Source organism: Protomyctophum bolini (genome assembly GCF_963924005.1).
Source record: "Protomyctophum bolini genome assembly, chromosome: 14".
In the NCBI taxonomy this organism is placed as follows: domain Eukaryota; kingdom Metazoa; phylum Chordata; class Actinopteri; order Myctophiformes; family Myctophidae; genus Protomyctophum; species Protomyctophum bolini.
Window position 1 is genome coordinate 8150060 of NC_137875.1, and position 15528 is coordinate 8165587.

The following is a 15528-nucleotide window of genomic DNA, read 5'->3' on the forward strand; positions in this document are numbered from 1 at the left end:
GCTTTACATAGATTGTGCATTACATTCACCCATTCACACACCGATGGCGGCGGAAACCATGCAAGGCACCAACCAGCACATCAGGAGCAATTAGGGGTTCAGAGTCTTGCTCAAGGACACTTCGACACTAACTCTGGGGGAGCCCGGGTTCGAACTGGCAACCTTGCGGTTACCATCCAGCCACTCTACCACTGAGCCACCGCCGCCCCATTTATATGTATTGCTGTACAATACATCAAAAGCTCTTTACTTCTGTCTTTAACCAACAACTATTATATTGTCGCTGTCGGGCGGAAATGTCCAGAAAGTCATAGGCGGATGTAAGCAGTTTCAACCTGCCGTCACTATTTTATTATTTATTATGCGAAAATTGCATACTGTTTTGAATAGCTATACAACAATTGGACAATTTGAACAACTATTCAAATAGGGCATTGATCTCATTTTTTTTTAAATGAATAAAGAAAGAAAAACAAAGTGAAATGGGGAACCACCAATTAATAAACTTGCGGTTGTTTGTTTCAATTCTGCAGTAAGGACAAACCACAGAGTGACAAGCTGAAGGCAGTAGTTAAAAACCTGCGGGCACAGGACAGCAAAACGGGCGTCCCTGGACACAACCGGGCCTACAAGAGTCCGCCCAGGGACAAGTTTGGACGTTACGTGTATGAGAAGAGGCGCAGCCCCAGCCCCGACAGGGCCAGCAGCAGCAGCAGCAGCAACAACAGGTGGTACCAAAACAAGGATGGTGTAAGGTACAAGAGCAGAGAGGCCAGAGCAGAGAGGGACAGGTCTCACCGGAGGACCAGGAGTCGTAGCAGGAGCCGTAGCAGGAGTCGCGGGAGGACCAGGAGTCGTAGCAGGAGCGGTAGCAGGAGTCGCGGTGGTAGGAGGAGCCGCAGCAGGAGTCGCAGCCGAAGCAGGAGTCGGAGCAAGGAGCGAAGCAAGGCCCGGTCCGACAAGGAAAAAAGACGCAACAGCAGCCCCGAGCGAGAGCCGAGCAAGAAGAGGTCCCGGGAGGAGCCGAGGCGGGCTAGTATGGTGGAGGATGAGCTGGCCAGGAAGAAGAGAGAACTGGACGAGCTGAACCAGATGATCGCCTACAAGAAGGCCTTGGTGGAGCCAGTAGACCCAAGCCGGGGGACCTGCATCGACTACGGCCACGGGCGGCTGCCTGTGCCGGTTACTGAATACAAGCCGCCTCGGTCTATTCTCAAGAAACGACCCGACAGTCCCGATTATAGCCGGTACCCCCCATCCACAATGGACCCTAGAAGACCCTACGATGAGCGGGACAGGCCCAATTATAACGATCCGTATGGCGGGCCCTATCGGGAACGGGAACGTCCGCACGACGATCCCTATGGTGACCGCTACAGAGAGCGCCCCTACGGCGAACGTCCCTTTGACACCCGCTACTATGACGATCGTCCCTATAATGACGACCGCCCTTATGCCGAGCGCCCCTACAATGACCGCCCCTACGCCAGCGGCCCCGGCCCGGCCCCCGGCGGCCCAGGCCCAGCCCCCGGCCCCGTTCCTCCCCCTTACACCGATCGGTACGATGTTTACGACGACCCCTACGAAGACAGGCATTACGATCGGCCGTACGGTGATCAACCAAAGTATGCCAGTCAGTATGACCCACCTCCGTCGGAGCGGCACCAAGATCCCTCACAGCCTCCTCCTCAGCATGCTCTTCCTCCTCAACCTACTCAGTCTTCTGTCGCCACCGCTGCCTCCTATCCTGCTGAACCTCCTTCCAGCACCTCCTACACTAATGCTCCTTCCAATAGCTCCTACCCAAATGCTCCTTCCAATAGCTCCTACACTCAGGCTCCCTCCAGCACCTCCTACACCAATGCCCCCTCCAGCACCTACACCAATGCTCCCTCCAGCACCTCCTACACCAATGCCCCCTCCAGCACCTACACCAATGCCCCCTCCAGCACCTACACCAATGCTCCCTCCAGCACCTCCTACACCAATGCTCCCTCCAGCAGCTCCTACACCAATGCTCCCTCCAGCACCTCCTACACCAATGCTCCCTCCAGCACCTCCTACACCAATGCTCCCTCGAGCAGCTCCTACCCCGATGCTCCCTCCAGCACCTCCTACACCAATGCCCCCTCGAGCACCTCCTACACCAATGCCCCCTCGAGCACCTCCTACAACAATGCCCCCTCCAGCACCTCCTACACCAATGCCCCCTCCAGCACCTCCTACACCAATGCTCCTTCCAGCACGTCCTACACCCATGCTTCCTCCAGTAGCTCCTACACCCATGCGCCTCACTTGCACCAGCAGTCCCCTCCCTTTAGGCCGCCTTCTCCCGAAGAACCTCCGCCTAGAAGCCCCTCCCCGAGACGTCCCAACAACAACCCCAATCCTTTTCAGATGACCTCCGATCGTCGGTCGTCGTCTGTCGGTCAGACAGCGCCGGAGTCCTACGATCCGCCGAGTCCCACGATCCCCGACGACGGCCTGTTGCCCCACGAGCGAGCCCTCCAGGACGGCAGCGGCTTCTCTCGACTCTTCTCGCAAGATCACTCGAACAGCAACACGCCATCCCGCGACGGGGACAGGAGGAGGCCATTAAGCCCCAGTAGGCCTTTCACAGTTATTACATAATCGTCGAATTGCAATTATTTTGTCAATCGTTTCAATGTTGAAAGATCTTCATGCATAAAAAGCTTAAAGAGCTGATATACAAGCTTACAATGCGTCACGACACCTAAGCTTGTAGATCAGCTAATTCCATATTTTGTTTATTTAAGTATATTTATGTTGAATGTCAGACTCAGTAATGTCTTTGTATATTTCAGTTTTTCAATTTGTCATATCTGCCCTGTACATTTTTGGATATCCAGGAATGTATTCTTCATTCATATGTTCCAACGTCCAATGCCACAAACACAATTTAAATTAATTTGTGTGAAAATTAATCGTCAACTTAAATGTTGTAATCGTGACAGCCCGGAGCCCCAGGAGGTTCTCCTCAGAGCGGGCCGGCAGCCAGGAAGCTAAGACGGAGGAGCCTTACGACAAGATCCAGTCTCTCCTCAGGAGCATCGGGCTGAAACTGTCCACCGGGGACGTCTCCAAGCTGGCCAGCAAAGCCCAGGAGAAACACCACGCCAAGAGTGACCGCTCGTCTGTGTCGTCCGAACGGGAGCTGAGACATTCATCTCTTGGGTAAGTAAGCCAGTCACAATAGGCTGTGTCCATGCACACAGAATAACCCTTTCTACTTCCTTCACTGATGGTGCTACCGATGATACTAATGAAGGCTGTTCCGTTCTGGTCAAACGGAGTCGGGGTGCTGCTACTGTATTGTGCTCACTGAAAACACTCTGCTACACCAGTGGGTCTCAAAGTGACCTTGAGTGGGTTCCAAAATGGCTAGTCTGGCTTTGGCCAGACACATAATGTGGATTCACCGACCTCCCCGCTATTATTCGGCCCATTGGCAGAAAGGATGCGGAAGCTGGAGAAATCATAAAATGATCAGGGTCAACCAGTGACTGCGTTTCAGCCTCTGATTAGTCCACGTGTATATGGTGACGTAACATACATGCTGCGGTACTTTCAAAACAATAATGAATAATAACAATGAAGGAAGTAGGGAAGGGGCCCGGAAGTATGAATAGTTATTCTGTGTGCATAGATCCTATTGTAATCATAAACGCCTGATAACATTCTGTGATAATTATTATTCCGATTCAGAGGACTACGATTCGATTATTTATCGATTTACACATGGATCACGATGCATCTTGATTCCAATACATGATTTATTTTCCCCCTCACTGTGTGACTAATGAACAAAGTGATTTGTAATGATGATGAAACAAATACATTTTCTTTCATTATATTTTATTACACTACCAACAAACGCAAACATCAAGCAGCTTTCTAACAAACATACAAACAAAAAATTCCATCAATTCCTAATCGTCCATGTCCGCATCTCGATTGATCTATGATTTTTTTTCCCCACCCCTAATCGTGACACAGCCCTACCCTCGGGGACGAGCGGCGGTCCAGCCGCTCCTCGGACCGCTTCCACTCCCCGTCGCCCTCCGTGCACTCCCCGTCCCCTGGCCTGGAGCCGCTCGGCAGGGGCCAGCAGGGCATGTCGGAGTACGAGGGCTTCCTGGACCAACTGGAGATGGAGGCCTTTAAGAGAGCCAGAGAGATGCAGCGGAGCCTCACCAGCTCCATGGGAGGAGGAGGAGGCACGCCGGAGCGCCGCGCCACTCCTCACACAGCCAGCAGCCCTCCTCCAGACCACAACCAGGGCCAGCCCATAGCCGCACACTACGGCTGGGCTTCCCACTACTCATCTTCATCAAGGTTAGTCATAGTGTTTGACATTTTCTTCTTATTGTGGCCTTGAGTAGCGAGCCCACAATTGCTATCGTACATCTTTATCCCACTCTGGGCGGGAACCCCTTCTGGTGTTCTAACCTTTATGGACGGGAACCCCTCTTGGGGTTCTGTACAGTATTCAAAAATTACAAAAAAATGATTCTCCTATATAAATATTTAAAGTATTTCAGAAAGCTTAGGTCAGGATTTAGAAGGCATTTTTAGAATTGGCCTCAGTCCAAAATGGGTTATTCCCGGGCATGTTTTCCTGCATGTGGGTCAACCAATAGATGAGGGCTCGTACTCCGACATGCCCTCATTGGCTCCCAGTCACTGCCCGCACAGACTACAAATCTCTGATGCTGGCATTGAAAGCAATCAAAGGTATGGCACACCCATATCTTGCAAGTCTGATCGAACCCTACAAACCCTCCCGTGCACTCGGATCAGCCAACGCAGGGAAGCTGGAAGTACCTTCACTAAAAACGCCGGGACAACGCTCCACACGTCCCAAACTCTTCTCCCTTCTGGCTCACCTAGACACAGGATCTGACACGAATTTTGACCTGATGGTCAAAGATTCAGTTTATCCTGTGAGCAAGCAGGCAGGCTCTGTTAGCTCAATGGTAAAACCTGTCGGCACTTGCGCAGGAAACCGGGTTCAAATCCAGGGATAGAAGAGTAAAGTTACCATAATGCAGCTTTAACTGAAAACATTAATTTGAGTATATGCAGATTTTCATCACAACACGTGTCACATTTACCATTGACAATGAAAGGAGAATTTACGTCACATGTGTCTGAACAAATCATCTTTTTGTGGCAACACAAACATTATACAACAGGTCGTTTCGAGGAATCTGATTGGTTGAAACAGCTCCTAGCCGTTCCGCAAAGGAACACCTAATCAAAACAACATTTTCAGCTGTGTTTTTCTCCCAGACTCGGTGGCTAGGCTAGATCGTTTCTTGGGACATTTGTGGTCGTAGTGACTACATCAGTCATTAAAAAAATATCATTTTTTATCATTATCTTAGTTTTAAGGGTAACTGTTGCATAATTGCAATATTACACGCCTGTGGTGCCGTAGGAACTCACCCGGAGGGCGAGTTCTGAAAGTTATCGCAGAAGAACACCCCCTCGTGTAATATTGCTTAATTAAATGCCATTGACAAATGACAATGAAAGGATAATGTATGTATGTAATGTATGTGGGCGTATGGGCGGCTGTGGCTCAGGAAGTAGAGCAGGTCGTCCAATGATCTCTGGGTCGGCGGTTCGAATCCCGGCTCCTCCTGTCCACGTGTCGAAGTGTCCTTGGGCAAGACACTGAACCCTACATTGCCTCCAATGAGTTGGTCGTTGTGAGCTCGCCACCATTGGTGTGTGAATGTGGGAAGTGAGGACGCTGGCGTCGACTGTTCGCCGCTTCACCTCCCAATGTATGAATGAATTAACCATTGTAAAGCGCACTTGGAAAAGCACTATAAAAATGCAATTAATTGTGTATGTTATGTATATATAACATAAATTCAGTTGTCATCTTACATTTCATATATCTATAATATATGATTGATAAGAGCGCCCCTCACTTCATACGGGTGTGATTTTTTAGTTAACTATGCCCTTGTTCTCTGCACAGCAACAACGCCAACGTGACTGCTGGTACAACCTCGCCTCCTGCCGGTCAGGCGCCCCCGCGGTTTGTGACTCCCCCCGGTCCCCCTCCAGGACCCCCTCCGAGGCGAACCACTCCCGGGGCTACTCGTTTCGCTTCCCCGCCGCCCTCCTCCGACGTAAACCTTCCCTTTTTAGGGCAGCCTGAGAATGCCGAAACGACTCCACCGCCTCAGGTCAGTGTTCATTCCGTCCAATAAAACTAGGACAAATGTTGCTGCCGACTGGCAGTTAAATGTTTTTTAACTGGCAAAAACGACATAAAAACTATGGTATGATGGCAAAAAAACCTATGCCTAGATATATTGATACTTGTGTCAACAAATAAAAATTAGACAAAGTTTTTAGGGAGAGACTAGTAGTTCAGGGATCCAGTAGAACTAAAACGGGTCAATCCGAATTTCACACAAAGGTGAGCACACAACTTATTTTACATTAAACTTTAAATACAATGCAAGCTAAAGAAACCACCTGATTTGAGTGAATGATCCACTGTTGCTTTAATATCTTTGTAGCAAAAGGCCGATGCACACATCAAAAGGCTAGTGTCAGGTGCGTAGGGCAATAGAGCATATTAGTAACCCTCTTATGGCCCTTCACACTATTGACGTAATTAATTTAAAAAAATCCCTCATTACCCTTGACGTAATTGTTTTATTTCCTATAATCGGGGGCTTAATGTAGCAAAATGTAGCAACTTTTGGCTAGTTTGGCTAACGGCCTAAAACCGGCCGAAATTCAATTCAATTCAATTGCATATCAGGCTTCGTTAGATTTGACTTAGATATTAAAATAAACGATGATCAAATAGCATCGGGGACAGATCACTGTGTAACACAGTTCAGAAAGCTAGTGGATGTTGTGAGTTACCGCCACCATCAGGACTCGGTGTCTAATACTATAGTCTTGCCCCGTGAAAATTAGACATAGTGTGTACCGGTATATCACAGATTTTTCTATTGGCATTAAAATTATGAATTCATTAATAATTAGTATCTTTGAAAAACAAAGCACACTTTCAGACACTTGCCACTTGTTTGGCAAGTGTCTGAAATATCTAATAATATCTTTATGAAAAATAAATTGAATAACAAGCTGAATGAGTGTAAAGTTTCATTGTCCTCAATTGAAACAAATTCACTTTTTGAGAATCCTTTAAAACAAGGCATTACACTTTAACCGTTTCCGTCCGTAGGACGGCTCCACACGTCCTAGGGAACCCAATCGGCGCGTTCATAGGGCGTGTGTACACGTCCTAGCGCGTCCTCAATGATATCAGGCGAGAGAAGAATATTCTGATTTTTTTCCTTTCCTTTTTTTTTTTTTACTGAGACTCTCAGGCACCCGTAGCTTCGATCTGCCTTCATATTAGCTTACCGTTCGATTAGCTGTTAGCGCGGCAGAAAGAATGCCTCGTCTGTCCTAATCCAGGGCGCTCTCCGTGGTTTTGATCTGATGGATATACTACGCGCTTCATTTCTGACTTCAACATGCCTCTCGTTCAAAATATGAATGCTTTGGAGCTTCTAGCGATATAATAGACTCGAGACCAAGGTAAGCTAACAAAATATTTCTCCGGTTTTCTACCGGATTGTTTCCGGTGGGGGGGGGGGGGGGGGTGGCTTTGGGAACCGCTGCTATATGTTATACCTTTCAATCCTGGATCTGCCTCATTAGTTGTTGCTATGTTAGTCCAGTAATAATGTAATCTGACCTCAATCTAATTGCAAAACAACCGATTCAACATATCCTGAATAACAGAAAAAAGGTTGCATGGAATTGTCTGAGGGGAAAGTGTTGAAAATGGACTGTACAGTATAGCCACCATTGACATCCTATTATAAGGCAATATTTTCATAATGTCCTTATGCTTTAAGTAGCATTCTGACATGTCAAACTAGAGGGTTTTCATGATGCTGAATCCATTCCAAGCATTCGTTTTGCACAAAAACACTCATTGGGCTAAATTTGGCCATAGCAACTTGCCCAAATGTGCTGACATCATCACATCCAACACTTTCCCCTCAGACAATTCCAGGCAACTTCTTTTCTGTTATTCAGGATATATTGAAGATGCTAAATCAGCTGTTTGGTTTTTTTGCAATTAGTTTGAGGTTGATCCTGTATTTTCCATAGATTTCCTGTACTATGTAGCAACATATATCTTTTGTTGACTGAATAAACTGTAGATGTAGTCCAGGGGTTCTCAACCCTGGGGTTGCGACCCCTCGGGGGTCCCCAGATTTTGACTGAATGGCTGGAAATGGAAATTAAGAGTTTACATGACACATGCATCGATGTATCCGATTTCAGTATTTATGATGGCTGAAGCATTTCTGGGGGTCCCCAGCCAAAAAGGTTGAGAACCCCTGATGTAGTCGATTACAATGTATGATTTTCTTTTGGCAGCTAAACTGAATTATATTTAAAAAGACTACGATGTAAAAACTAAACCAAAATTTGCTGTCAACAATGGACACCGCCTCAGGTGTCACAGAAGTCTCCTAGTGAGCCCATGAGCAATCCGGCCATCGCCACGACCGTGGCTCGGTGTCTGAAAGTGATCGAGACGGTGAAGACTCTGGCCGAAGCGCCAGCCGCCGCCGCAACGCCCGCCGCCGCAACGCCCACCGCAACGCCCAAACAACCATTTACCAAATCGGTTCGGTTCAGCGGGTGTCCACTGAACTGGACTGAACCGGCCTCCCGTTCCGAGGGGAAGGACGACCCTGACGACGTCCAGACCAAACAGAAAGAAAAGGTACTAGATTCAATTTATTTTCTTTTTTTTTAGTAGCTTCAGTGTATGAATGTGTGTGAATGGGTGAATGTGCACTTGGATAAAAGGCGCTGTATAAATGCACCATTTTCCATTTATAGAAATTCAAACATACTCCAGTGAAGCAAAAGTACAGTACTTGATTACTTTCGCCAAGGTGTAGACTGATGTGTGTGTGTGCGTTTGTGCGTTGCAGTTGGACCAGTACAACCAGCGCCAACTGGAACAGAAAGAGCAGCGCACCCAGAAAAGGGCTTTTCGCATAGAAACATACAGACAAGGCAAGAGAGTACCAGCGGAGGACAACTCTGCCCAAACAGGTATCAAAACATACTGAAATACAGCAGTTTAAATCTGTGAACCGTCTAGCAAGAAAATGTCATTAAGAAATAGGAAAGGTTCATAGGAGGATTTGGGGCGTCAAGGGTTCAGTCATAGCTGGGATTTAGGCCAGTGTTTGCCAAACAGTGGGTTGAGTAAATACCTATTTTTCTGCTTCCTACATTTTGCTTTTAATTATTATTGACAATCGAAAGATTGTCAAACAATCATAATGTTCCATGAATTAAATAATAATAATCAAACACTTTTCAAAAATAATCTCATAAATGAATTTTAAAAAAAGATCTAAGAAATTAAGTAAAGTGCAAATGGCAGATCTACAACCACAGAATGTGAGTGAGGAGACCCAAACTACAGAATTTACACTAGTTTGGGTCCCGGGAAGCCACGGCATTACTCTTTTGGGTCTCGAGCCAACAAGATTGGGAAGCACTGATTTAGGATGCCAATTAAATACAGAGTTAGAATTAAAGACAAGGTGTTGCGCAGCCATGTAGACAAGGGTTTCTCAAAGTGGGTGCCGAGACACAAGTCCAGGGGTGTCTCAGAATAGTTATATTTGGAATTTATCAATATCACTTCAGTTTAACCACTTACTCTATATACTGAGTAAAACCGACTTGATCTACAGTAAATCTCTTCTCACAACTCACAACACATCACGTTATGACGCGTTGTGAGCTTGTAGATCTGCTTTTTTTGGTGCAGGAATTATTTTCAATCTGTCCTGAGTTTTCCTACTGATATTCTGTATCTAAGGGAGAAATATAATATGACATAAATGTGGTTTTCAAACTTTGTGACCACGTCACACAATGAATAGGCAAGTCAAAGCTTGCCTACCTTTTTTGCATAACGCAAATAGCAGATCTACAAGCGCACGGTGTGTTGTGTGAGGTCAGAAATCGCAAGGCAAACCTGGACCATGTCTCACGGCACAACTATTTGGGAACCACTAGTTTAAACATTACATTTCAACTGAAAAATGTTATATTGTAAAACATGAAAGAATTATCCTTTAGAATCTTACATCAGCTGCTGTGGCCTAACGGTAGTCATGTGAAGGAGTTTGCGTGGGTGGTATCATGACATAACTCATCAAACAGTTTGTTTTTGTTTTTTTTACTGAAGAGGCTGAGGATTTAATTATTATTATTTAATTATTAAGCCCAGTCCATTGATTGATTTACTGATTGATTGTTTTAAATTGCCAGGCGATTTAAAATGCTATAGCCTACAGGGAGTTAAAAGCAGCCTAAATAAGTTGCATTAGCTAGGTTTCCACTGCAGGGTCAAATGGCGGCTCTTGGTTTAACTCTGTTATTGAACTGCAAAAAGGATGAATTGTTGGTGGAATTAATGATTAGAAAGCCACATTGGTCCCCACAGTGGAATCCAGGCTATTGACTTGGCCAGGCTAACAGCAGCTAGTGCTCAGTCATACAGAACAGCAGCAGGAGGTGTGTGAAATGTGTGCTTCAGAATGTGCCTTAGCCCAAGAAATAGAGGTCCATCTCATCTAAGAAGACAAGAAGACTGCTGCCAGTGACTACACTACACACAGTGTAACTTAACTTCTTTTCTTGTTCATGCCAGGTAGTCTTTGAGTTTGATCAATTGATTGAATACTTGTATTAGACAGTATGCAAACAGTATGTGGTACAGTCAGATATTAAGACTAAAAGGATAACACAAAAATGTCCCATGTATTCATAAACTCGATAGCAGCACCTCTGGTTTGCTCCATGGGGATGTTATGCAATGTATTCACTAGTAGTCTAGTAGTCAGACCTGTATAATGACATTAATCTATTTAGCATTGTGTACGGTGTATTCGCAGCTTAGTTACTCTTATCGCTATTACAGCTAGCTTACAAATAACCGCTATTGCCATTGTATAGCTTTCAAACCAGAGCTGAGCCGTTAGATCTTTCCAACCATAGTTGAGTCAGAAGAATGCCTCCATGAAGAATGTTGTGCTAAATAAAGCTAGCGGTTTCCAGGAGCCCAGGCACTGAGAATGAAGGCCCGAGACGTTGCTCACAGTAACACCTAGACGCCTACAGTCATTTACGGTCACGCCAGGATCACCATATACTTTTTTTTAGCTATTGTGCAATAGTGTAGGCCGCAGCCTCGGTGTCAGTACCTGTAGTTAAGGCTGTCACGATTATGACATAATACTGTACTATTATAATAATTGTGATTAATGATTTAATCGTGTTTCTGTTGTAATAATGGCATTTCTGTTCGACCTTTCTTCGTAAACAAAAATTGCACAGGGCGGATATGACAAATAACTGACATCATTTTATACTTGAAAATACATTGTGGAAGTAGCTGATCTACAAGCTCAAAACATGTCTCATCACAACACGTTTTGACTTTTGAGCTTGTATGTCTTCTATTTCCAGTGTTAGAACATGTTTGAATGTGTTCCGTATGGAAATGATTGACAATCTAATGTCATATAAATCCGATTAGACGGTACTTTATACCTGCTACAGCCGTAGAGCCTAGAGCTTTCTATTAAGTATACAGCAGGGCGTTGCTGAAAATGAGCACTTGTGCTCAGCTACTACCCTGGGTAAATATAGTACCAGTAAGACGCGCAAACGCGGGAAGCGAACGCAGCTGAGACCCTGCAGATCATGTCTGTCTGTCTGTTACTGTATATGTGGACCTGGCCCCTTTTGTGCCCATATATGGAGCTGAGTGGACCTGGCCCCTTTTGTGCCCATATATGGAGCTGAGTGATTGCTGATGCAACACACTCCATATTTGGATAGCGGGACAGACAGACAGACAGACACACACACAGACAGACATGATCTGCTAGGTCTCATAGTAAGTGCTCACTGCGTTCGCAATAAGAAAAACAACAGTGTGTATCACATTGTTCATCACGTAGGTTAGGACCGATTGCACCACAATGGATCCAGTGTCCAATAGTCCATGACTGCCATTTCAAGTAGGATAAACCATAGATATAAAAACCTCAATCACCGCTGCAGTTCATTGGAGCGACCTGTATCACTGCAGTTAATTGTAGCGACCTGTATCACTGCAGTTCATTGTAGCGACCTGTATCACTGCAGTTAATTGGAGCGACCTGTATCGCAGGGAAGGCGGACGAGCGTCAGAAGTGTGGTAGGCACGCTGCCAAGTGACTACTGGCCAATCGCAACGCGGCTTTTCCGGGACTTAATTCAAAGGAGATGTAACGGCATGTGAAAACAAACGCTTACATTGCCAAAGCAAGTGTCTCTGATTGGCCTACCGAACGTCCCCTTCTGTGACGCACGCAGAAGGTGTCTACCTTTCTGTCTATGGGAGAAACTCCTATATAGCTTGAGGAACCGTTCAATAGAGTTCAATGGACAAGGTGGCGCCATCTTGAGATTTTCAGCTCTTACTTTGAATCGGGTGACGTCACGTTCTCTTTCTAAATTGGCTTTCACAGACATGGCTTACGATAGAAAAGATTTATTGTAGTTAACATTCATTGTTCCTTAGACGTTTAATAGAAATTAGTCTAGACAAAAGTTGGCATTAGTTTATTTTACAAAGAGTTTAAAGTTAATCTGTTTTAGAAATATTTAAGCTGCAATCAGTAAGTTTCATCTGCTAACTGGGATTTTAACGTGTTCCCTGTGCAAACTGCAACGTTTTTACTGTTTTGGCCTTAAGCATCCTCGGTTTCTTGAAACGTGCTATACAAATCTAAGATTGTTATCATCATTGCTATTGTTACTGTTGAGCTATAATAGCAAGCATGTTGTTTTGATTTGAGCTCCATGCAGTACATGTTGTTAGCCAGTAGATGTCCTACCCAACTGCGGGATGTAAAGGTCTCAATAGAAGAGCTGGGAGACCCTCCAACCCCCTCAGATATGTGATATTGTATTAACATTCTCTACCAGCTTTTAATCACACACTAAAAGGTTATGGATTGCAGCTTTAAATTGCCAACTAAAATAAATGTAACGTAATTTTTCTTTGTGATAGTGATGTAATGCTCACTGCCACTATCCTTCTGATATGTTTTTGTTAGAAACATCAAGCCTATAGATTTAGTTAGAAACATCAAGCCTAGATTTAGTTATCTTTAGTAATGTATTTCATTCGCTTAGCAAGATGACAAAATCTAAGCCATGTTCAAGAAAGCCATGTTAAGACCTATTCCTGATTGAATTCCCTGTTTGGCGAGGGAGAATGTACTCTGTTGATTCATTTAATTGTGGGTAAGTCATTTTATTTTAATGAGTATCTGCTGGAGGGACTGTCAGGCAGTGTTGCCAGATGTACGGTAATTATCTTATTTGTACAATACCCTCTGTATGACGTGCGATAAATTACATTACAGTCCAGATTCAGCCTTTTGTGTAAGATCCATGAAGTACTGTAGCCTACTTCCACGCAGCGCATGTGATGCATTTTTGTATCATAGCCAGGAATCTCAAACAATGTGTGACTTTTCTTTTTTGGCCGTCTACGATAGTTTTCTTTCAAATACGATAATTGTAAGCCTCCGGTATGATAATTCAACATTTCCCATCTGGCAACACTGCCTTTATATCACACTGTCAGAGCTGCTATGTGGACTTCACGTCTGCCATACAATTGCAATATCGGTGGTTTGCAAACCTTTAATTTCAAGGACCACCATAACTCAGAGTTACACACCTGTAAGGGTCCATTTGGAACCCCCTATAGGAATCGTTAAATGGAAACGCTAAGGAATCGGATCTTTAAGAGGGGTTATAAGGAGTCCTACAGTAAAGGATCCCAAACCTAGACACCAAGTGATATTATGAATAACTAATGATGCAGTTGTCTGGTTTTCAAGGACTTGGAGTTAAGAACCACTGCATCTGAATTATACTGTAAGCCTTTGAGCTTAGAAAATGATCTGTTTCGGCAGCCATTTTTATCTGCACTTATTGTGTAAGAGTAGCCGTTCATATCCCTGTTGCCATGAAAAGAGACAATTTATTGGAAGACCAAGAAGCCTACTTTGGTGCTAGTTTGCATTGATAGACGGTATTTGGATTATTTGAATCATTCACAAGGAATCCTCGAATCCCAACAAATACTTTCCCTGTGCAATACACCTCTACAGTCAGGGTGATATCGGACTTAAGTTTATAATGTATTGAATGTTTTGTTTTTAAACGTCACATTAGCTAGGGATTATTCTACATTGCTGTATTCTCCTCAAAATGAAGTGAATTATATTTCATTCCAAAATTTGTTGTGTTCATAGAGTTTAAATATTGGACAATGTAAATTACCATGTATACCGGTATACAGTATTGTATGTATAGGTACGTACCAGCGTGGAAGATTGTTATATGTAGCTAGTTTATAATGGAAATCATTGCTTTTGGTCCAAAAATGATTTGTTAAGGTCTGTATTCAATTTTGACTCTTTTTTTATTTGTATTTAGGCATTTACAGTAGCAGCATTTATCCAGAGCAACGTAATACCATTTCATAGCATTTTCTAGATTGAGAACAGACGTGTTTCTGCATGCTAACATAAATAAGTCAATGTTAGCTAATAAGTCCTGATGTTGCTCTGCATACTGCACTCATGCAGTAGATTTCCTGTTCACTGCAATCATGCAGTGAACAGGGGTTCCCATTTGACTACTAGCGTTCCCATTTGACTACTTTCGCTCAGCGAGCCTCATCTGTACACAGTTCTCTGGTTCAGGTAACCCACGTTAACATTGGCTAGTTACTATATTATTACTGGATGGATAAGCAGCCTAGACGAGCTCCACTCTGTAGTCGGAAAATAAATGGAAGATAATGCATAAATAATCTGTTTTTAATTGTGGGCCATGGATTGCCCTGCTTGCTGGTGGTAATTTAATTTACCACCTGATTAAATAGTGATGTTGTATAATTACAACATAACAAGTTAACGTTGGCTTACAATTTTATTTTCGGGTATGAACTTTGAATTCCATTTTATTTCTCCACACTACATGTTGGACTCTGAATGTATCTCAGTTTAGTATAAAGGAGCGCACAGCCGTACACGACCAGTTGAGAAGTTTTATTTTTTTATTATTGAAATGAAATATTTGCATTTGAAATGTTGTATTCATTGCATCATGTTTAAACTGTGTAGTTAATGATATGGTTGACACATGACATGGCATACTGTTAACGGCTAAGGGGATGTTTAAATGCATAACTTCAAATGTATAGCCCTATTTATCTGAGGAAGAAAAGCTTACAGCGATCAAATTCTAACCTTAACTTGGAGATATGTCATCAGTAGTTTAAAGTTTTGTTGTCTGTGTTGGTGGGCAGATTGAAGAATTGATAATTGCATTGTTATGGCC

The 15528-nt window shown here is 44.2% G+C and overlaps 1 protein-coding gene across 1 annotated transcript in view; it reads left to right on the top strand.

Annotated features, from left to right (window-relative positions):
• The window catches only part of LOC308328671 (uncharacterized protein), a 32792-nt gene that overhangs the window by 15702 nt on the left and 1562 nt on the right, over window positions 1-15528 (top strand). The window contains exons 20-25 of the mRNA XM_080782696.1: window positions 534-2605; window positions 2976-3195; window positions 4018-4356; window positions 6014-6224; window positions 8537-8809; window positions 9024-9147. Coding sequence (XP_080638822.1) covers window positions 534-2605; window positions 2976-3195; window positions 4018-4356; window positions 6014-6224; window positions 8537-8809; window positions 9024-9147 — 3239 coding nt within the window. The remainder of the gene's footprint in view (window positions 1-533; window positions 2606-2975; window positions 3196-4017; window positions 4357-6013; window positions 6225-8536; window positions 8810-9023; window positions 9148-15528) is intronic.